Source organism: Euleptes europaea, chromosome 13 (assembly GCF_029931775.1).
Source record: "Euleptes europaea isolate rEulEur1 chromosome 13, rEulEur1.hap1, whole genome shotgun sequence".
Lineage (NCBI taxonomy): Eukaryota > Metazoa > Chordata > Lepidosauria > Squamata > Sphaerodactylidae > Euleptes > Euleptes europaea.
This window is the reverse complement of record NC_079324.1, coordinates 12,157,860-12,180,749: the sequence shown is the minus strand read 5'-3', so window position 1 is coordinate 12,180,749 and position 22,890 is coordinate 12,157,860. Positions and strand designations below refer to the sequence as shown.

At 43.8% G+C, this 22,890-nt stretch overlaps 1 protein-coding gene and 1 non-coding gene across 2 annotated transcripts in view; both read right to left on the bottom strand.

The window, feature by feature from the left end:
- Positions 1 to 11,743, bottom strand: part of SMARCA1 (SWI/SNF related, matrix associated, actin dependent regulator of chromatin, subfamily a, member 1) — a 70,162-nt gene extending 58,419 nt beyond the window's left edge. Inside the window, exons 1-6 of the mRNA XM_056859224.1 lie at positions 11,624 to 11,743; positions 7,322 to 7,408; positions 3,413 to 3,579; positions 2,384 to 2,484; positions 2,185 to 2,285; positions 699 to 878 (exon numbers count right to left, since the gene is read on the bottom strand). Coding sequence (XP_056715202.1) covers positions 699 to 878; positions 2,185 to 2,285; positions 2,384 to 2,484; positions 3,413 to 3,579; positions 7,322 to 7,408; positions 11,624 to 11,743 — 756 coding nt within the window. The remainder of the gene's footprint in view (positions 1 to 698; positions 879 to 2,184; positions 2,286 to 2,383; positions 2,485 to 3,412; positions 3,580 to 7,321; positions 7,409 to 11,623) is intronic.
- Positions 11,744 to 21,924: 10,181 nt separating this feature from the next.
- Positions 21,925 to 21,998, bottom strand: TRNAF-AAA (transfer RNA phenylalanine (anticodon AAA)). The gene has a single exon. It is a non-coding gene; the product is annotated as a tRNA-Phe (tRNA).
- Between the last annotated feature and the right edge of the window lie 892 nt (positions 21,999 to 22,890).

The following is a 22,890-nucleotide window of genomic DNA, read 5'->3' as shown; positions in this document are numbered from 1 at the left end:
CCGGTGTTGCTCCTGCTCCGCATGGTCGGGGCTGGATTCTACAGTCGGCACCTGATACTTCCACCTGCAGGGATGAAATGAGGACCCACTGGCGAAGAACTCACACCCCCCCCCCCCCGCGTGCATTCTGGCCCTGACTCCTTTAACTCCTCCATTGTCGCCACCTCCACCCTCTTGTAGTACAGAGGGAATATGTTTCTCCATGGCCCAGGTGGGAAAGGGTTAACACAGTTTCTTGGGCTGCCCTAGCAGCTCCATAGCTATTGACTCTTCTGCAAGCGGGGGGAAAGGTTCCTTTTCTCGGCAAAACAAACTCACATCTGCCTTGAACAGAGGATATTCCTATCCATGGGAGGGGGTGGATCACCAGTCTTAGATCCTTCTGAGCTAGAGATCTGCCAGGACCCACGAAGGGCCAGACCAAATGGTTTCGCGGGCCTTAAATGGCCCCCAGGCCTGACATTCCCCACCCCTGCTTTAACTGGAGATGCCAGGGATTGAACCTGGGACCTTCTGCATGCCAAGCAGATGCTCTACCACTGAGCCATGGCCCTTCAGTGAATAATATCAAAGAGGCTGCAGCTACAACTTATGTTCTACCTAAATTGAACTACATAAGAAACAAAGATTCTGTTTCAGGGATATCACCCTGGCTTGTAAAGTGTTACACTGTTTGAGTGATCTGTGCTCTTACTTACTCTAGCATCCTTGTCTCCAATGAGACAAACAGCACGTAAAGAAGGAACCCAGCGCTTAAATTCATTCATCCAGTTGTGTAAAGTTGATTTTGGAACCAGAACCATGTGGGGCCCAGGAATGTTTCGATAATGCTTCAGATAGCCCAGCAAAGCAATTGTCTGCAAAGTCTTTCCTAGACCCTGTAGTTAGAAAATAACAACGTTATGCAACATTGCAAGCGGCACTATTTTCCATTTGTCCCTGTGCATGGGGAAAGTCTATGATCACAGAAATCTGCTGTAATTTCAATATATTACAATATGCAAATTACCCTTCCAGTTAAGAGTTTGTTTTGAGACTATAAAACTACAGATTCTCATAAGAATTCTTCTGTATATAAATGAAATATTACAGAGAATTAAATTTTAATTACAGCTATCTCTGAGCTGCAACTGAACATTTGAGTCTCAGCCTGTACTGTTGCTATGCATTATGCATTTCCCCCCAAGAATTACACAAAATTCTTCCCTGACTATTTGAGATACCTGTGGATCCACTGATTTTTTTAACATATGGAAAATGGATGCACTCTCCACAAAACAATGGGAGGTACCACAGGCGGACACGTTGTAATTATAAACCAGTGCAGTGTATCAGTTAAGAGTGCTATGGAAGCTTGCTGGGTGACCTTGGGCTAATCACATGCTCTCAGCCTAACCTACCTCATAGGGTTGTTGTAAAGATGAAATGGAGGGAAGCAGAACAATGTAAGCTGCTTTGTGTCCCCATTGGGGGACTCAGTGAATGTAACAGTATTCATTGCATTCATAAGGAACGCAGTAAGAAGTCTTTTGCAATCACAGCCAATGCTTTGCAAAATTCCTACATCATAATCAACAAAATTAATGTGAGAGTTGCCATTAATTTCAGCAGGATATGGACTGTACCCTAAAGATGCTATCCACAATCCATTTATTCCAGAGTAATCTAATTAGCATACTTGTAAATAGCCATTTCAGTCTTGCCACTTTCACTTGAATATCTTGTGATGTACTGGGAATCACAAAGGCCACAGAAAACTGTGATGAAGGGAGTTTGGCCACCATTACATTTTCTCTCCTATGGCTACCTAAAAGGGTAACAACTTATGGGAAAACAACATCTATACTTATTTGCAAGGCTGTCTTAAATCAACTGAACCACCACAAAACAAGGGGATGCAGACTGCCATCTAAAACTGCTTTTTAAATTAAATAGAGCTTTAAAAATATTTTGGGGTTTGACAAGAATGTCGCTTATAAGAAGAAACACAGGCATACCTCTGGATTGTGGCCAATAATTTCAGTGTGCGCGCTACACTCTTTCATATTCAGTTCTTCTCAATTTGTATATGTGTTACTGTAAATCTCATGGTTTATGCTTCCACCTTTCAGAATAATCTTGCTATAAGAGGCACATACCTTTCCCACATCCCAAAAACACACAGTCAGAAAACAGTCTGCTTACCATTTCATCTGCCAAAATGCCATTCACGCCATTTTCGTACAGGGAGATCATCCAGTTCAAACCTCTAACCTGATAGTCCCTTAACGTACCTCCTTTAACATCTTCAAAAAAACACAAAATGTTGTTTAGTTATCTAAATATATGGTTTACACCACAGCCATCTAAACAAACCAAGAGACTTATCGGTGACTATACTCACAAGAAGGAGATTCCTCAAATCGGACACACACGTTGGAGGTTTTTCGACTCTCAGAAAGGAGTTCTTCATCCTCCTCTTGCTCTGTGCGCCTATGGCGATAACTGCAAAAGAAATGGAGAAACGACACTCAAGCTCATTTAAAAAGTACGCTCTCTCGGCCAGGATCCTTCTGCACACTAAGTATGCAAGCTGGATTTCCCTTTAATATTGAGCTTATCTTTGGCTGTTATGCCAGGGTAAGCTCCAGAAGTGCACAGGGTTGTTTTCCATTCCTTAGATAACAACAGCATTGTCTTTATTTGTCAATGACTTTCAACATACTCTTTGACAAGCCAAGCCCAACATGAAGCATCTGTACTGACACACACGTGCACCGAACCGAGGCCTTGTTCTCACTGAGGAAATGAATCTGTTTCTGGGCTTTACCTCTTTAGACTGCAGGTGGGAGCTCACTTGTGCTTCTGTAGAAGTCTCCACATGTAGAAAACAAGCATGTCAGGAAGAAGTATTTTAACCTAGCCTTCTCCCTAACATCTTATTTTCACTCTGTTTAATGTACTTATAAGTACATGAGGGTATAATATGTCTTGATAGGATTCTGGTGGAGATGCTCGTTAACTGTAGCCAAAGAGTCATTGATTGCATCTTTACACCAGACTCATGGAGAAAATTTTAAATTGAAATATTTCTGTCTCAAAAATATTCAAGCAAAATGCAAATGTTTAAAATAGCACTTGGAAAACAGCAATCCAAATAATTTAGATGTTTAAGGTTGCAACACTGCACTTAGTAATATACTACTATATTAACTATCCTGATTGATTAGAGTATGTAACTTAGCTTATGCTAAAATGATAAGCCCATCCTAATGTATCTCTTTCAAATGGATTGTAGTCATAATTAAGGCTTACATAGTACTTTATCTCCTAAAGTTATGTAGCATAAAATATCTATGTAATAAGATGTAAGTTTCAAACTGTAGCATCATTTAAACATTAAAAGGTTTTTAAATGTGAAAATGAAACATACTCGCCAGCTGATAGTAAGCTCTGCTTTTCATCCTTCTTTATCCGAGGCCGTCCAAGTTTCACTTTTAAGGGAGACGTTGGTGATTTCTGTGCCGCAGGCTGAATGAAATGTGCAAAAAGCTCCGTCTGCTTCAACAGGAATTCAAATCTTTTGGCTCGATCTGTTTTCTACATGCAAAGCCATAAAAGCAAAATAATATCTGAAATGAAATACTCATTATTTAAAAAAATATACTCAAGAGAAACAGCTGTCCCTACTCATAGATAAAAATGTCATCTCTTCTGAATGCCTCTGGCGCAGATCCCTTTGTAATCATTGTTAGCTTTGAAAGGGCAATCTGTGGCAAATTTCCCTAGAACAGAAGCAAGTTAAAAAAATGTATGATACCGGTTGAGGACCAGAAGTGGTCCGTATTTTGGATCTTTCCACATATTAGAATATTTTGGAATTTTTGCATATACCTAATGAGATATCTTGGAGATGGAACCCAAACTCATTTATGTTTTATATACACTTTATATACATAGCCTGAATGTAATTTTAAACAATATTTTTAATAATTTTGTGTACACTGAACCATCAGAAAGCAAATGTGTAACTATCCCACCAGAATATCTATATCAGCTATTAAACAAGAGCAACAACATACAAACTAACAACAGAGGGCTTTCAGTATCCATTTATGATGCCGTGTACACTGTATTTTATTTTTTAGGGAAGAGGAAACATTGAAAGCAGGCAGCACGGATCTGACTGCACGGCGGCTCAAAAGATCCGGTTTTCGGATCAGTTCAGATATGGGATGTCCAGATAAGGGCTACTCTACCTGTACATTTTATCTTTTGGGTGGGGGGAAACTAAACATATACTGCATAATTCATGTACACTTTTATTTTCATTTTTGAATAACTACTACTTTTAGAAGAGTATGATTCAGATAAACAGCTCGTGTAACACTGCATCTGTATTCAATATGGGGGTAAGCATAGTGATCCACTTGAAAGGGTTGTTGTAAGGATTACAACAAAATACATGTAAAACACTTTGAACATTGTGATGTGCTGCATCAGTGTTAATATTACCATTACCATACTGTTTTCACTATCTTTTCAGTCAGACCTTGACATCTTTTCACCACATGAGGGCAATGTAACAACGAGCACAAAATTTGTTCAGGCCTTCCGACAAACGTCATTTATCAAACATCAAAAATATGACTGCCGGTATTTGAAAAACTCAAAAACTGATATCTAGATAAAAAGTGAGGTGGGCTGCCATGTAGTAAGCATGAACTTCCTGCACATCTTTAAGGAGTTCTCGTTTTCTACCAATTCTGTGCCTGTGCAGAAAAAGGACCAGCTGTGGGTGCTGGGACCAAACATCTGTACAAAATAGGGTAAAGGGTAAGCACCAGGTCATTACTGACCTAGGGGGTGACGTCACATCACGCTTACTAGGCAGACTATGTTTACAGGGTGGTTTGCCATTGCCTTCCCCAGTCATCTACACTTTATCCCCAGCAAGCTGGGTGCTCATTTTACTGACCTCGGAAGGATGGAAGGCTGCGTCAACCTTGAGCCAGGTAGCTGAAACCAACTTCCGTCAGGATTGAACTCAGGTCATGACCAGAGCTTTTGACTGCAGTATTGCGGCTTACCACTTTGCGCCATGGGGCTCCTTCCACAAAATAGGGAAGGACTGTTTAATATAAGCCCAGGACAGAAAGAATGCTATCTTGCTCTGAGGGCATTACCAAGTAACATTCACCTGTCGATATTTTCAAGCATACGTGAACGAATACATGGCCTTACACAAAGTCAGAATCAGGTCACCGATGCATCAAGCGTGGGACTGCCTACTTGGTCTGTCAGTGACTCTTCGGGGTCTCAGGCAGAGGGAGGTCTTTCCCAACACCTACTTCTTATGGTGGGGCCTTCTGCAAGCAAGCAAGGGAGCCATGGCCTTTCTGCTAATGGGTTCGAGCACAGCAACACTTGCCTTTGACATTACCAGAGCACTGCCTCGAACAACACAGGGGAATGTTCCCTGTGGCTGTTGTAAGCAATGTAACCAGACTGGAATGTTAACCTCTTTTAGCAACCTGGTGCATGACTAGTATCATCGGAAAGATTCTACAGCCATTTGAGTTTGTTTACAACTGAAATATTACGCATTATCTGCCCTTGCGACATAGGTCATTTATGTCTGGGAGTTTTACCTGAGGTTCATTGCTTGCTGGACCCACACCTTCCTGTTGGGAATCTATGCACCAGATGTCTCCAAGATCAAATCAAGTCCCTGACCCTTTAAATGCTGCTTTGAATTGGCTTACTTGTAGTGCTTACTGTGAGAGAAAATTTCCCCCAACCCAATTCCCACATAAAAAAGCATTTTAAGAACAAAGAACACAAAAACACAAAAAATCTGAAAGGAGGGGGGGAGCAATCCAAGCCTCAGTTTTAAAAAGCTTTTCTTCTGCTCAAAAAGATCTCTGAGGAAGCAGGAAGTATTTGAATCCCCACCTCTGGACATGCTGCTTTGTAACTGGCTGTGAGAGAAACCAAGCTTACATGTCTTGCACTTTGTCTTATGCACAGGGATTCCACCCGGGCTTTGCTCAGGGAAGATGGAAGAATCGGGTTAACAGAGGAATGGAAAGACCCAGACATTGCAAGGGCTGGCCGCAAGATCATCACTAATGGACAGAAAACTCATGCATAACTCCAAGGAACTACTGAGACAGACCAGGGGCAAACATGAAAGTACCCATGCATAAACGACCATAAACGGCATGGACATAACAGGTTGACCATACATAATAGAGGACATGGTTCCCCTCTATTTTCAACAGCTGTGTAGCAGGAGGAATTTCAGTGGTGAAGTCTTTCTCACCCCAACACCATTGTGATGTGACAATGTACACCTTCCAAAAGTTCCACACAACTATTTAAAAGTATGAGAGCCTTGCCCTTTCTCAAACCTGGTCTCCCCTAAGGTAAGCCCACTAGAATTTTTGACCATCAAAGCAGTTCAGAAACCAAATGATTGGTAGTCCTTTCTGTGTATTCACCTGTGGAAATAAAAGCCAAAAGGCTTAAGAGAGACTATATTGATTCCAAAACATCATTTTTAAGGCTTCTTTACAAAAAGCATAAGTACTTGGGGGACAGCCATTCAGTAACTGACTAGGCACTTTGAGGGGGGGAATGTTACATGGCAGCTGGTCTATAAATGACTTTAGCCTGCTCAACAAGCACACCTTTGAAAGATGGCCAGATATGTCTAAGGCAACATGTAGCACTTCAGACTTTTACTCTCCTGCAGGGACTCTGCTGCCATCCTTCGCATTCAACTGAGTTAAGAGGACTAACTTCCTGGAAAGCATCTGTTAGCTGCAACCCTGATCATATTTACTAGAGTAAGTCCTATTCAATGGAGACATACTTTTGTGCCAATATGCACAGGCTGAGGTTGCATATAAATTTCATGCTATGACTGATTATTTATTTACTTCATTTATACCCCACCTTTCGCCCTACTGGGAGAATCATTCTCCTCAACTCCATTTTATCCTCACAACAACCCTGTGAAGTAGGTTAGGCTACGAATATATGACTGGCCCAAGGTCAGACAGCAAGCTTCCAGGGAAGAGTGGGAACTCAAACCTAGGTCTCCCAGATCCTAGTCTGACATTCTAACCCATACTGGCTCTCAATTAAGTGTTTAGGTGTTAAATACCTTCTGAAGGCTATGTCTTCTTACATTTTCACTTCTGTTCATGTGAACTACTAGAAGTTCAGCTGCAATTTTGTAAATTTATGTATGCATTTTTTCTTTTAAAGACTTGTTGAAGCTGGACATTAATTACTTAATGAAAACTTATTGTCTTACTTAAGATAGAAAATTTACCATTTTCTCTTCATACTCTGGATCAACTTCTTTGTCAGGTTTAGATGCCTTTGGAGGAGGCTTGAGTTGAAACGGACAGTCATTTTTCTGTAAATAAAATTCAAAATTCTATTACAGTAGCATGTCTGAGGACTGACAGACCAAAAGAACAATCTACAGTGTATGAAATTCTGAAACTAAGAAATAAGCTTCTGTTTGTGCTTTCAAGCACAACACCTAACAACCAATCACACCTACATATTTCCTACAGCCAGATCCTAAGTAAATTGGCTAGGACCCAAACAACTGTACAACTACTTCCATATGGCCAAGGGCAATTTTAATTCCTATTTCTAAAAGAGGCCCTCCAAGCTACATAGGAAATTGCTTTTGAAAGTGAATTGTAACCCTAAGCAAAGTTACACCCTTCTAAGCACACTGGAAGAGATGGATTGACTCAATAAAGGAAGCCACAGCCTTCAATTTGCAAGATCTGAGCAAGGCTGTCAAAGATAGGACATTTTGGAGGACTTTCATTCATAGGGTCGCCATGAGTCGGAAGCGACATGACGGCACTTAACACACACACAAGCACACTGACTTTTACAAGCACTTTGTTATAAAAAAAACACTGCTGAAAGAAAAACATGAACAATTCCATTAGGCAAAGCTTAAGTACTTCTTTGGATCCTGACCATAGTTTGAAAGAAATTATGTAGATTTGCCAGAAAATTCTGAATTAGAAAATTTTCTGAGGAAAAGCAGTTGGGATCAAATGTAGCATCTTTATCTGGTTACGTTCATTAAACACTAAAAAAGTATGGCATGTTAATATTATATTCTGTAAACAGTCCTAATTTATTTTCCAAAAACCAAAAGTTGTGGAACTGGTATATTTGATAAAGGAAAGTAATTCAATAAATGCAGTTAACTGTGTCTGAAGCTCTATTTGGATATGACAAACAACCCAGAATTAGTTTACAAGAAATATAACTATGATTAATTCTTCAGCTCACACTCTCCCTCCATCCTCCCACTATATTCAGAGCCTCCATCGGACTTCCTAGTTTAGGAATTCAAATTAGTTATTATTTCCAAATGCAAGAACCTGAAGAAATTAGGAATCTGGGATTCTAATCCAGAATTAAACAGTTACAGGCTACTTTCAGGTGTCACAGCAAACTGTAGTTAACCTGAAGTCTGGTACAAACCCAATGGGTGCTCTCCAAGGTTTATAATACCAGCTTGTGGGGGTAAATCAACTCTAATGCATTCAGACAGAAAAGACAGATTGTGAGCTCCCTCAAATTACTTTTAACCAAACTCTGTGCTCAAGTATGAGTCGAGTGTGCTCAATTGCAGTTTAATTACAGCTTGTTATTGCCATCTGAATGCAGCCACTGGAAAGAAAGCCACTGAATCAGAATGACTATCAGAAGTCTTCAGTTGTGGCTCTGCATGTGTGTGTGTGTGGGGGGGGGGGGAGGTACAGGCCCAATAACAAGCCAGAAGCAGCACAGTATACATTCAGTGGTACTCATAGCACACACAGGCACACTACACTGCAATGTAGCTACTACTAATATGTAAAGATCTGGCTAGCTGGCGGTTCTAGACCTAAGCTGAATTGATTATTGTGTTTGTATGTTTGCTTTGTGTTTATTACTACACTTGGATTCCTGTCCAGAGATTTTTTGCAGTTAAGCAAGTGTCCAGTAGGAGAATATAGATCATACAGAATAATTAGGAAGGAAGGCTAGGTATGTAGAGTATGAGAAAGAGCAACCCTGACTTATGCAGCCCTACGGGACTTGGGATTGGGTTATCTGAAGGTCTGTCTTCCTCCATATGTTCCTGTCTGGGAATCAAGATCATAGGGAGAGGCCACTGAGTTTGCAAAGGCTAGACTGAGGAGTTCCTTAGTGGTAGGGTTGCCAGCTCCGAGTTGGGAAATACCTGGAGATTTTTGGGGGTGGAGTCTGAAGAGTGTGAGGTTTGAGGAGAGGAGGGATTTCAATGGGACATAAAGCCATAGAGTCCACCTTCCAAAGCAGCCATTTTCTCCAGGGGAACTGATCTCTGTCATCTGGAGATCAGTTGTAATAGCAGATCTCCAGCCACCATCTGGAGGTTGGCAACCTTGCTTAGTGGTCAGATCCTGCCAGATCCTTCTTAGGTTCACACTCCCTTACCCAGAACCATTCTGCACAGATTAGCACTAATGCCTTAACTGGGAAGACACTCGAGTTTTCTTTGTAAATTTAACAACACATGTAAAGTTGCCAATTCTGCTTGGGAAATCCCAGGAGATTTTGGGGTGGAGAGTGGGGCTTGGAGAGGGACCTCAGCAGGGTGCAATGCCGTAGAGTCCACCTTCCAAAGCAGCCATTTCCCCCAGGGGAATCGATCTATGTACTCCAGAGATGGGTTGTAATTCCAGACCTCCAGGCCCCACCTGTAGGTTGGCAACCCTACATGTACCCAGCCACTAACATATTACGTCCTCCTCTAGACCCATAAAACTTCTGTATAGCACTAGCACTCTTTTGTGCATTTGCTATGGCATAATCTACATGGGAGTATCTTCTTCCAAAAGCCTGAAAAATCATCCCCATTTATACTAGTGGACTTGTTCAATACGAATCTTATTCAAGCACCAAGAGCAGGATTTAGGTCTTTTTGCAAATACCATCTTAATCGGTTAAGACGCTTAGGGCTGTTTAGCTTGGAAAGAAGGCGGCTAAGGGGAGACATGATAGAGGTCTATAAAATTATGCATAGTTTGGAGAGAGTGGACAGGGAGAGGTTTTTCTCCCTCTCCCATAATACTAGAACGCGGGGTCATCTCTTGAAGCTGGAGGGTGACAGATTCAAAACAGATAAATGGAAGTATTTTTTCATACAACGCATAGTTAAATTGTGGAACTCCCTTACCTAGGATGTGGAGATGGCTGCCAACTTGGAAGGCTTTGAGAGGGGAGTGGACATATTCATGGAGAGGATGGGTATTTGCGGCTATTAGTTAAAATGGATGCTAGTCATGATGCATACCTATTCTCTCCAGGATCAGAGGAGCATGCCTATTATCTTAGGTGCTGTGGAACACAGGCAGGATGGTGCTGCTGCAGTCGTCTTGTTTGGGGGCTTCCTAGAGGCACCTGGTTGGCCACTGTGTGAACAGACGGCTGGACTTGATGGGCCTTGGTCTGATCCAGCAGGGCTTTTCTTATGTTCTTATGTTATGTTCTTATAATTGATCTCTAGTTGGTTTCGCTGAGAATAAAGGCTGAGTGAATGCACAGCTCCCTTAAGGCCAGCGGGAGCCCCTGAAAGGAGTACGGCATCATCAAAATGTACCCAGGCGAATGGGACCATTTAAAGGACACGCTTTGATCTAATTACACTTTTTATCAATTTTATATTAGGTTTTGATCTAATAATGTTAGATAGGATAAGAATATGTTAATTAAAATAGTATTGGGATTAGTTCCGTTAGCAAAAGTTTACACAATTTATTTTTAGACGGAAGAGGGAGAGGGGGAAGTCAATTTATTGTTAATTTAGCAATATTATACATATATATTAGTATTATTATTATCTTTTAACATTGGATATTGTTTTATATGTTGATATATCAAATTAAGAAAATAAAAAAAATATTTCAAAAAAAAAAATGTACCCAGGCGGGGCTGCTGAAGGTCGGGTGAGAGGAGGCGGCCCAGGCCGCTCAAGTCCCTGGACGGGGAGACACGCCTTGCTACCATGACGGGAAAAGGCAGGACAGTGCCTGAAAATAAGGACAACCCTGCATTTATTATTATTATTATTATTATTATTATTATTATTATTCAGGTTTATTATTGACTCAATACTAATAATACTAATTATACTAATATAATAATATACTAATATAATATAATATAATATAATATTATATATAATACATAGTATACTATAATATAATATACTAATATTATATAATAATAATATACTAATAATACTAATAATAATACTAACAGGAGACGCGAAGTTATCCCCGTGCCCGCAGGGAGAACCGGCCTCACTCAGTCCTCTGACACGCGTGTTGCGTGTCAGCCCCCGCAGGGGAGGCGTATGAACGGTCCACTCCGGCGACCGAGAGCAGCAGAGCTCTTTGGCGGAGGGGGGGGGGGGAGACGTCCCGCCGGGGCCCCTTCCGAGGTTGCAGGGGGGCGACTGCGGCCTTTTTTTTGAGGGGGGGGACATTCCTGTCAGTGGCCGGCGTGAGCGACGCCATTCCCGCCCCGTCCGCCCTCTCCTTCCCCCCCTTTCCCCGGGCCCTACCTCCTCCAGGCCGGATTCCTGTGAGGAGGAGGCGGCGGCGGAGGTGGACGGCTCCTCCTCGCCGTCCGAGCGGCGGGGGCTGGCGGGGCCCGCGGCGGCCTCGGTGGCGGCGGCGTCCATTTTGTCTCAGTGACGGCCCGCCGGTCGGGGGGGGAGGGGGGAAGGGGAAGGGACCCCCTCAAAAAACCCCTCCCCCCCTCTCCCCCTCCCAACAGCGCCCTCTAGGGCCGCTCTCGCGAGACTGGCGCCGCCGTTGTTTTGAACGGGGGAAGCGCGCGAGCCCGACGCGCCTGTCGTTTCGTCCGTTAACCGTCGCCTCTGCGCCCCCCCCCGCTTTTCTCTCCCAAGTGCGGTGGGGGGGGGGAGGGGAGGAAGGCAGGCGACGGCAGAGCTGCTCAAGTCGTGATGCTCGCGCCATAAACGAATAAAGATACCACGGAATAAGGAGCCAAATATTGTCGAAGGCTTTCACGGTCAGAGGTGATAAGCCTGTATGATTGTATCAGTTCCCAAAGACAATAACACAGTAGGAGGTTGATAGGTCAAAGCAGTTTGTTTATTAGGCCCAATATACACACAGGGTGAAAATTGCCCCAAATGCGCAGGACAATTCACACAAACATCAAAGGAGTGCAAGCACGGATATAATATTGTCGAAGGCTTTCACGGTCAGAGTTCATTGGTTCTTGGCAGTCCAGGGTATCCATAACCCTCCTCCAACACCACGTTTCAAAGGAATCTATTCTCTTCCTGCCAGCTTTCTTCATTGTCTGGCTTTCGCACCAACACATGGCGCCATATAAACGCCATATATATTTCATGGGTTCTTGTAGGTTATCCGGGCTGTGTGACCGTGGTCTTGGTATTTTCTTTCCTGACGTTTCGCCCACAGCTGTGGCCGGCATCTTCAGAGGAGGAACACTGAAGGACGGTGCCTCTCAGTGTCAAGTGTGTAGGAAGAGTAATATATAGTCAGAAAGGGGTGGGTTTGAGCTGAATCATTGTCCTGCAAAAAGTATCAAAGGTAATGTGCTAACCATTGTCCTGTAAGTATCAAGATCACAGATCACTTCAGGATACAATGGTTCCATTTTAACATACCACACCCTCATTAGCACATTATCTTGATACTTACAGGACAATGATTAGCACATTACCTTGGATACTTTTTTGCAGGACAATGATTCAGCTCAAACCCAACCCCTTTCTGACTATATATTACTCTTCCTACACACTTGACACTGAGAGACACTGTCCTTCAGTGTTACTCCTCTGAAGATGCCTGCCACAGCTGCTGACGAAACGTCAGGAAAGAAAATAACAAGACCACGGTTACACAGCCCAGATAACCTACCACGGATATAATCTTTGGTAATGGGAGGTACAAAAGACGAAATACATGGCGTCAATACACAGAACCAATAATAGATATTTAAGGATTTGAATACCCTATTAGAGATTAGGAGGCGTAACATAGAAATGGTGATCTCATTCTCACTAATGAGCAGTGAAGACCCATATTCCCAGGTGCTTCTCTATTTGATCCTAAATTACTGCAGTTCTTCTTATCTTGGACCCTGGCAGCTGCCAAGGCTAACTAAGAGGGTTCCTAGCTGGTTCGTATCTCTGGAAAACCAGTTTATGCAAGCATACTAAGGCCATCTATGGATTCTTTAATTAGCTTCTAACTAAGGAGCAACAGTGGGCCTCTTATACTTGAGGCCTTTAACATATGCAAGTGCTTGGTGTAACTATACAAGCCACCTCTAATATGCTGAGTGTGGCATGTTCATGAGTGCAGATATACTTTATTGAGTACAAAGAATATATTTCAAATCAAAGAATACATTTCCAATACATTTCCCATAGAATATAATGATTTCAGGCATTACAAGAGTTGATTGGTTCTTGTAGGTTATCCGGGCTGTGTGACTGTGATCTTGGTATTTTCTTTCCAGGATGTTTCGCCATCTTCAATGCCTGCCACAGCTGTGGGCGAAACGTCAGGAAAGAAAATACCAAGACCACAATCACACAGCCCGGATAGCCTACAAGAACCGATTACAGGACAATGATTAACACATTACCTTTGATACTTTTTGCAGGACAATGACTCAGCTCAAACCCAACCCCTTTCTGACTATATATTATTCTTCCTACACACTTGACACTGAGAGACACTGTCCTTCAGTGTTACTCCTCTGAAGATGCCTGCCACAGCTGCTGGCGAAACATCAGGAAAGAAAATACCAAGACCACGGTCACACAGCCTGGATAACCTACAAGAACCCATGAAATAAGGAGCGTTTATATGGCGCCATGTGTTCTCTGCCTTCCAAGTTTGATCACAACGCTTTGGCCTCTATATTGCATCTCCGTGTTGCTTTGTTCTTTCATATCAGTGCCCCATTTCCTTTCATGACTTTTCTACCTGGCTCATTTTCTATCTCTGCCACCATTCCTTCAGATGGACAACTTATGTGCTCAACAGAAATCCAGGAGGAAACTGATAGTCTATTGAAATGATAGAGATGGAAGCAGGAGTGTTTATTCTTAAGCCCTTGTTCTCAGCCCCTGATCACTCTTGAAGCTCCTATCGAAGCAAAGCTTATAATTATTGATAAACCCAATTCATCAGCAGACCAATAAAATGCCAGCAAAAAAAAAATTGCATCACTTAAGACAAGCAGAAGCCTCAAGTATGTTAAAAACAAAAGCCTGGAAACTATCTCAAAGCACAAAATACAATAAAAGCAGCGAGCCATATCAATCTCTTAAAACCAGTCTATCTAATGATCTCCTGGGAAGAATTAATAGATATGGTCTCAGAGGAAGGAGAGAAATACAATATCAACAAAGTGCAAGCCACATAATGATATTGATAAGATGCCCGGGAAAACAAACATGTTTCAGCCTGGTGCCCAAAACCCAGAAGGCCTGGCACCAGGGAGGTGGAGGTGTGAAACTGTTTATTTAACATTTTACTCATTTTAAAAATGTTGAGGCTGCATTTCAGTACAAGAATTTGCAAAGCAGATTGTGAACAATTAAAACCGAAGAAAACCAATATACAACCTAGTCAGCAGAAGTGCAGTATAAGAAAGGTTTTTTTTCAAAAAGCCTGTCAAATTGCCCTGACCTGGATGGCCCAGGCTAGCTTGATCTCATCAGATCTCAGAAGCTGCCCTGGTTAGTACTTGGATGGCAATCTGATTGTCTCCTGCCTTGAAAATCCTATGGGGTACTCATAAATCAGCTGCAATGTGACAATACTTTCCTCCACCACCAATTGTCAAAACAAGCATTTGCAATGGTTATGCCAACTCATCTGTTGGAAGTGAAGGACTTTGCACTGTCTCTTAACCACAGATTTCAGAGGGGGACTAACAGAGACTCAGAGAGAGAGATAGGTCAAGATGCATCCCTGCTCCCTACTGCTCTGACACTATGCCTTGGATGTGTAGATCGCTAATCTCAGGGAAAACATCCTTCCACTTTCACACCTTCTCTGCCCACACTCTCTCCTCATCTCCATCTTGGCACCATGAGTGCAGGGCATGGATCCTGCATCTCTATCCATCCTAGGTAGTTAGACTAGTTTAGGAACCTATCTCTACCCTGTCCTATCTATAATGGAGTTCTTTACAATAAAGGGCTCGTATTAGTTTGCAAAGATAAAAGAGGCTCCATGTATAAGTTTGTTCTCAGCACAGCACACAACCCATATGGGCTTTGCTGCGCAATTTGCCTTTCGGCACTCTGTTAATTTTGGAGGTCCAGAAAAATTCCAATACCATCTTCCTTCCAAAACATGTTAGGGTTGCCAGGTCCCTCGTCGCCACTGGCGGGAAGTTTTGGGGGCAGAGCCTGAGGAGGGTGGGGTTTAGGGAGGGGAGGGACTTCAATGCCATAAAGTCCAATTGCCAAAGTCCAAAAGCAGCCATTTTCTCCAGGTGAACTGATCTCTATCAGCTGGAGATCAGTTGTAATAGCAGGAGATCTCCAGCCACCACCTGGAGTACAAACAACAAGAGATTGGTTTCAATTCAGTAAAATGAGCTCAGTGGGGCAACAGAATACCAAGACCCTCTGTGCAGGAAAGGATATCATGAATAGGTTTTTACTGGGAAGACTGAAAATTGAGGGCTCTGTGGGAGAGATCAGATCAGGACCACCAAAAAGGAACTTCTTGTAAATATGTACAGAGGGCATTCCAATATAGGAGGTGCTTGCTCTTGAGTAAAACTTGCAGAATGTCGGAATATAGCAATGTCTTGTGTACAAAGAAGAGGCAAGAAGATCTTGCAGGGGTCAGCAAGCTCTAGCTAGACAGGACTGTACAGGAAGTACCTGCTTTCTAAAGGGGCTTTTCCTTGTTTGTCTGCAGAATGCTATTCTTAGGCTTTTCTTCTTGAACAATCTAAATTGGGGGTTCCCCAACATGGTGCCATGGGTGCCAAGGCGCCCACCAACACCTTTCCTGGTGCCTGCCAAGTGTTTTTAGAAAGTGGGTGGGAGCAGGTGGGGCCTTTGCCCAGCTAGTCTTCTGATTGACCATTAGAGATTTGATTGGCCATGCAGATTTTTAAAAAAATCGCTTTGGAAGCAGCTGCCATCACAGCAGAAGGATCTTCACTTCATACTGTGGATGGGGGCTCACATGACGATACTCCTCTACATTGAAAAGTTTCATTTCCATATTTATGTATTTTCTCTTTTCTAGCCTACTTTTCCTCCCTGAGACTGAAGGCAGATAACAAAATTTTAAAAGAAAGAATGTAATGAAAACAGTATAGTATATATAATAAATGATGATGCAATAAACATGGATAGCAAAAAATAGAAATGATGCAATAAAAACAAGAAAAACTTTTTATTTTACTTTATTTATACATGCCTTTTCTCACCAATGGGGATCAAAAGCATCTTACATAATTTTCCTGTCCTCCTTTTTATCCTCACAACAACTCTGTGAGGTAGGTTAGTCTAAGAGTGTATGACTGGCCCAAAGTCACCCAGCAAGCTTCCATGGCAGAGTGGGGATTATGCAACTGGTTTTCCAGATCCAGTCCAACACTTTAACTGCTACCCCACGCACACAGCTACATACAATAAACCAATACAATTTTTAAAGTCGCTTTAAAATTTTCTCATGGATATTAAGATCACAATTCCTTTCCATTTGTTAAAAAATGCCCTCCTCAACAATTCCATTTTTCACACTCTGCAGAACAATGAAAATATGGGTGCCTTACTGAAACAGTAGCGGGGGAAATTAGCATTACAGAAAATGTTCTAGTCTAACCTCTATGAGGAGCTAGTTTTCTATATGCAGGGTGTACTTGTCCCATAGCGGAAAATATATAAGCATCTGAATTTACCTGTATGTTTTCTCCATTATACAAATAAGTAGCTTTAGGAGGAGGATTTAGATTAGAGGAAATGCCCTAGGAGGAAAAGATTTACCCTCTCTCCCATTTGTACGAGCTCCTTGTCGCCTAAATGTTAGGCCCTAAAACCTAATCAAGACAATAATGCTAGAAAAAGTTGAAGACAGCAGTAAAACAGGAAGACCCAACATGAGATGGATTAAATTAGTAAAGGAAGCCACGGCTTACGGTTTGCAAGACCTGAGTAAGGCTATTAACAAGAGGACTTTTGGAGGTCATTAATTCATAGGGTCGCTGTAAGTTGGAACTGACTTGATAGCACATAACACATGCACAAAACCTAATCCGGAGATCCCCACTGTGGTGCCCGCTAACGCCTTTTCTGACACCTGCCAAGTGTTTTTAGAAAGTGGGTGGGGTCAAAGAGCTTCTGATTGGCCCCTGGAGAAATGGCAGATACAGCCAGATGGTTTTCTCTTAGCTAGCTGCGTGTATGCAAGAAAATATTTTAAACAATATGCTCTTCCTGTTAAGTGGAGCTTCTGCCTGAAACACTGAGGAGCTATAATCAGAGTTATGCATAACTTCACTCTTTGACATTGGCCCCACCATCCTGAGTCAGATTTTCAAAGGTGCCCCCCTTCCCCAGGCTTCAAAAGACTGAGGACCCCTGACCTAATCGAACATAGCCTGGCGGATAGTAAAAATGGTGGTCCTTCCTTGTTACCACTAGAGGGAACCAGCTCCTTGTTAAATTAAGGCTCCAGGTTCTAAACCCCAGGACGCCAGCTGTTGTGCTTTCTTGCATGAGGAAGAACTTCGGCGTTGTGGACAAAGTTAATTGACCCGCGAGGCCGGAATGGCTTCAGACGTATGCGATGCGTTGCACATTTATTAGGATCCTGGGTGAAGGTATGTATCTTATTACAGGGTTGGCGGGGGGGGGAATAGTTGGAGAGACAGAACAGTTTATTTGTTCCTTGATTGCAAACACAGCTTACTCTTGTGCATCAGGCACGCAAAGAAATAACCAGATAAACAAGTTTTAGGGCAGGTGCAGATCTGAAAGGACTGTTTGGGGCCTGGTCCCCCTGTGCACACACATGACCTGGCACCCATTCTGGGCACCACTGGCCATTTCCGAACCCAGTGGGTCTTGCCGGCACCAGCTGGCAGCACTATGGGCCATTCAGCCTGGCTTGTTCCTGGTCCATTTTAACTTCCTGGCCCTCAGTCAACGGGAGTACATTTTGTCAGTTTAATTTTTTTTCACAGCTAACGTACGGCTAGGACATGGAACAGCGGGGGCTACTGGATCGGAAGGGATCTACCTTGCCTTCCACGGGGCTGCCTTCCCTGTGGAATAATACACAATTGTGCAGGGATTAGAAACTGCACAATCAGCACCCAACAGAACTAGAACTAAAACCTTGTGGGGTTTTTTTTAAATTGTCTTCTGCAGATGGTCAGTTTCTGAGCTCAGCTCCTGATGTCTTTGATTGTTCTCCAGGCCTCAGAAAAGGTCCCAAGAAAAACTGAAAAGGTAAGTTATGATCATTTGCTGTGGGACCTAAGTTCATGCTTTCTATGCGCTGATATCAGATTTTGACACGTAGCTTGTTTCCCAGGCTACTGGGTTCTTACCCAACAGGTGTTTTCCTTCTAGGAAAAAAGGAGAGCATTTTTGCAGAAGACCTTTCCTGGTGGTTCGTTCCTAAACAAGGACTGATTGTCCCAGTAAGAAATTTATTCCTTTATTGGAAACATGTTACGGCCCCTTTCCACCTGATCAGGGATCCCCAGGTGGGAAAACGTACAGGCGACCGGAGCCCACCCAAACAGCAGACAAGGAAGTCAAGTTGTTCCTGGAATGCACCCCTTCAGACTGCAGGTGTGGCTGAATGATCCACCATTTAAAAAAAAATGCTAGCACCTGGAAAGCTAGTGTGTCAAGGAAATCCATTGTGGTTAGACTGGGATGGATGTGTGTGTGTATGTGCGGTCAGCTTTCTTCCAATTTATGGTGACCATATGAATTAACAACCTCCAAAGCATCTTATCGGTGATAACCTGGCTCATTTAGAAGGGATGGGTAAGCTCAAGGTGAGGGGAGGTCATACTGGAAGACCCAGGTTCAAATCACGATGGGTAGCCGTGTTAGTCTGTCAACAGCAGTAGAAAAGAGCCAGAGTCCAGCAGCACGTTAAAGATGCACAAAATTTCTGGCAGGGCGTGAGCTTTCGTGACCATTTCCATTTATCGACCATTTACATTTGTAGTCCTGTGAGTTGGTTGTGTAGGTAGGGGGCCCAGTGCACTGCTTTGCCCGGGGGGCTATAACGCTGTTAAGACTGCCCTGCCTCATATATTGTGAATGTATATGAGGATGGCCAAATTAACGGAATTCCTATATGGAAAGGACATGGAAGAATAAAAAAAAACATGGTTTAAGGCCGCCTCATATTGGGATAAAATGGCAAAAATGGATTTTACAATATTACTTAGCGAGTTATAGAAACGAGTTTTAATAAATCGATATTATATTGTTGATAAGTATTTCATTACAAAAACTGTTTAGACACTTCTTCGGAAGTCGGGTGAAGGGTCACTTTGCGGTGGGTGGAGGGTGAAGGGGTATCTTTTTGGATTTTATGGTTTAGTAAACGTGAATGTAATAATTAGTATATAAAGATCCTCTTTTGTATTTTTTGTATTTTTTTCTTTATTTTTGTCTTTTATTTTTTATATTAATTTTTATTGCATTGTTTTGTGTTATAAAAACTAATAGAAATTTCTATCTATCTATCTATCTATCTATCTATCTATCTATCTATCTATCTATCTATCTATCTATCAAACAAAAGATGGCCCTGCCTCGGGCCAGGCACCCTCTGTCGGCCTGATCTACCTCGCAGGGTGGTTGTGAAGAAGAAAAAGGAGCAGGGGGAGCAGCGTTGGCGGCGGGCGCTCTTTCCCCTTGCCCGGCCGGGCAGCTGCGGATCCGGGCGTGAAGCCCCTCACTCACCCCTTCCAAACGGGGCCGGGAGCTTTCCAGCCAGGCGCCGCTGCGGGCTCCGCGCGTCCGTCAGCTCCGCATCCGCTCCGGGGTTTTCCCAGCCCGGGCAGCCGCCGGCCGGGGCGGGAAGGGCCGGCCGGCCGATCCAGTCCGGGTTTTGGCGGCGGGGCCGGGCGGCGGGCCGGCGGCTCCGCGGGTGCGGAGCTCAGTTGGGCGGCGCTGCGCGGAACGGCTGGCTGGACCGCGGCAGGAGGAGCGCAGGTGAGGGGAGGGGAGGGGCCGGGGTGGGGGTCGCTTGCAGCCCCTCACATTGCAACGGCGTGGCCCGGTGCAAACCTTGCAGTGAACCCATGGGCCATTGGTGCATGGGAGGATGCATGGCTTTGCCGCTCTCTAGACGTGCGTTTCCCCCACCCGAACTCTCCAAACTCTGCATGGGGGCTTCTTGTTGAGTTTGGGGGCAAATGTGCAGCTGTGGGTGTTAAAAATATCGGCGAAGGCTTTCACGGTCCGAGTTCATGGGTTCTTGTAGGTTTTCCGGGCTGTGTGACCGTGGCCTTGGTCTTTTCTTTCCTGACGTTTCGCCAGCAGCTGTGGCCGGCATCTTCAGAGGAGGGACACTGCAGGACAGTGTCAAGGGTGTAGGAAGAGTAATCTATATAGTCAGAAGGGGGTTGGGTTTGAGCTGAGTCATTGTCCTGCAAAAGTAGCAAAGGTAATGTGTTAATCATTGTCCTGTAATCGGTTCTTGTAGGCTATCCGGGCTGTGTGGCTGTGGTCTTGGTATTTTCTTTACTGACGTTTGGGCAGCAGCTGCGGCAGGCATCTTCAGAGGAGTCACACTGAAGGATAGTGTCTCTCAGTGGCAAGTGTGTAGGAAGAGTAGTATATATAGTCAGAAGGGGGTTGGGTTTGAGCTGAGTCATTGTCCTGCAAAAGTAGCAAAGGTAATGTGTTAGTCATTGTCCTGTAATCGGTTCTTGTAGGCTATCCAGGCTGTGTGGCCGTGGCCTTGGTCTTTTCTTTCCTGACGTTTCGCCAGCAGCTGTGGCGGGCATCTTCAGAGGAGGAACACTGAAGATGCCCGGCACAGCTGCTGGCGAAACGTCAGGAAAGAAAAGGCCACGGTCACACACTGTCCTTCAGTGTTCCTCCTCTGAAGATGCCAGCCACAGCTGCGGGCGAAACATCAGGAAAGAAAAGACCAAGGCCACGGTCGCACAGCCCGGATAACCTACCAGAACCCATGTGTGTGTTAAGTGCCGTCAAGTCGCTTCCGACTCACGGCGACCTGAGGAATCAATGTCTTCCCAAATGCCCTGCCTTTGACAGCCTTGCTCAGGTCTTGCAAACTGAGGGCCGTGGCTTCCTTTGTAGAGTCGATCCATCTCAGGTTGGGTCTTCCTCTTTTCCTGCTGCCTTCAGCTTTTCCTCTAGCCTGATTGTCTTTTCCAGCTGGAGGTGGTCTTTTGCAGCTGGAGAGCTGCAAACCCAAGGCAAAACCTTCCGTGCATAAATGGCCGTGGAGATCGATCACGATGGGTAAGCCGTGTTAGTCTGTCACTAGCAGCAGAAAAGAGCCAGAGTCCAGTAGCACCTTAAAGACGAACACAATTTCCGCAGGGCAGGAGCTTTCGTGAGCCGTGGCCAGAAATTGTGTTCGTCTTTAAGGTGCTACTGGACTCTGGCTCTTTTCTGCTGCTAGTGAACCCATGGTTTTTCTTTGCACGCTGGCTGTGGAATTCTTACCTTACAATTGAACACATGAAGCTGCCTGATACTGAATCAGACCCTTGGTCCATCAAAGTCAGTATTGTGTACTCAGACCAGCAGCGGCTCTCCGGGGTCTTGGGCAGGGGTCTTTCCCATCACTTATTTGCCTAGTCCCTTTTAACTGGAGGACCCGGGGATTGAACCTGGGACCTTCTGCATTTTAAGCAGATGCTCTACCACTGAGCCACAGTCCCTCAACCCAGCTGTATCTGAATGTACAGTTAAAAGCCCAAGCTTATCCAGGTACTGTATAAGACCCAAGTTTGGATCCCTGCTCTGCCATGGAAACTCACTTGGGTGACCTCAGGCCAGTCGCTTTTCTCTCTGCTTGACCTACCTAACAGGATTGTTGTTATAAAAATAAAATGGGGGTGGGGACGAGACAGTGTTGTAAGTGGCATTGTGTCCCCCCTGAGGGGTGTGGATATTTAAATAAATAAATGTGTTTGTGCAGGATGTATGTGGGTGCACTAATGTGTCTCCAGGGCTTGTGAGTGAAGCAAACATGCGTTTGTCATACCTATGGCAAATGTCATCCAGGCCCTTGGCTCGGGGAGCTGTGCTTGACTGCATCTCTGCCTGCTGGGGGCACACTGACTCAGTGGTGAAACTTAGGTCATTTATTCATGGGAGTTTTACCTGAGGTTCGTTGCTGGCTGGACCCACACTTTCCAGCTGGGAATCTCTGCACCAGCAGTCTCCGAGCTCGAATCAAATCCCGTCCCTTTAAATCAGTGGTTCCCAACCTTTTTTTGACCAGGGACCACTAGGACTTTTTTGTTCGGTGCAGGGACCCCAAGGTTCAAAATAAAAATTCTGAGAATTTGAAAATAAACTTTAATCATAACTGTTAGTTAAACATTAAACTTATAAAAATATATATTCAAATATTATTCTAATAGAGAACTTTTAATTGAAAATATTAATTTATTATGGGTTTATAACTTTGTTTCGTGGATCTTAATTTAGTTCTCGGGGACCCCTGGGGGTCCATGGACCCCCAGTTGGGAACCAGTGCTTTAAATGCTGCTTTGTAATTGGCTTACTTCCCAGTGCTCACTGTGAGAGCCGAAACTTAGCCAAGTCTC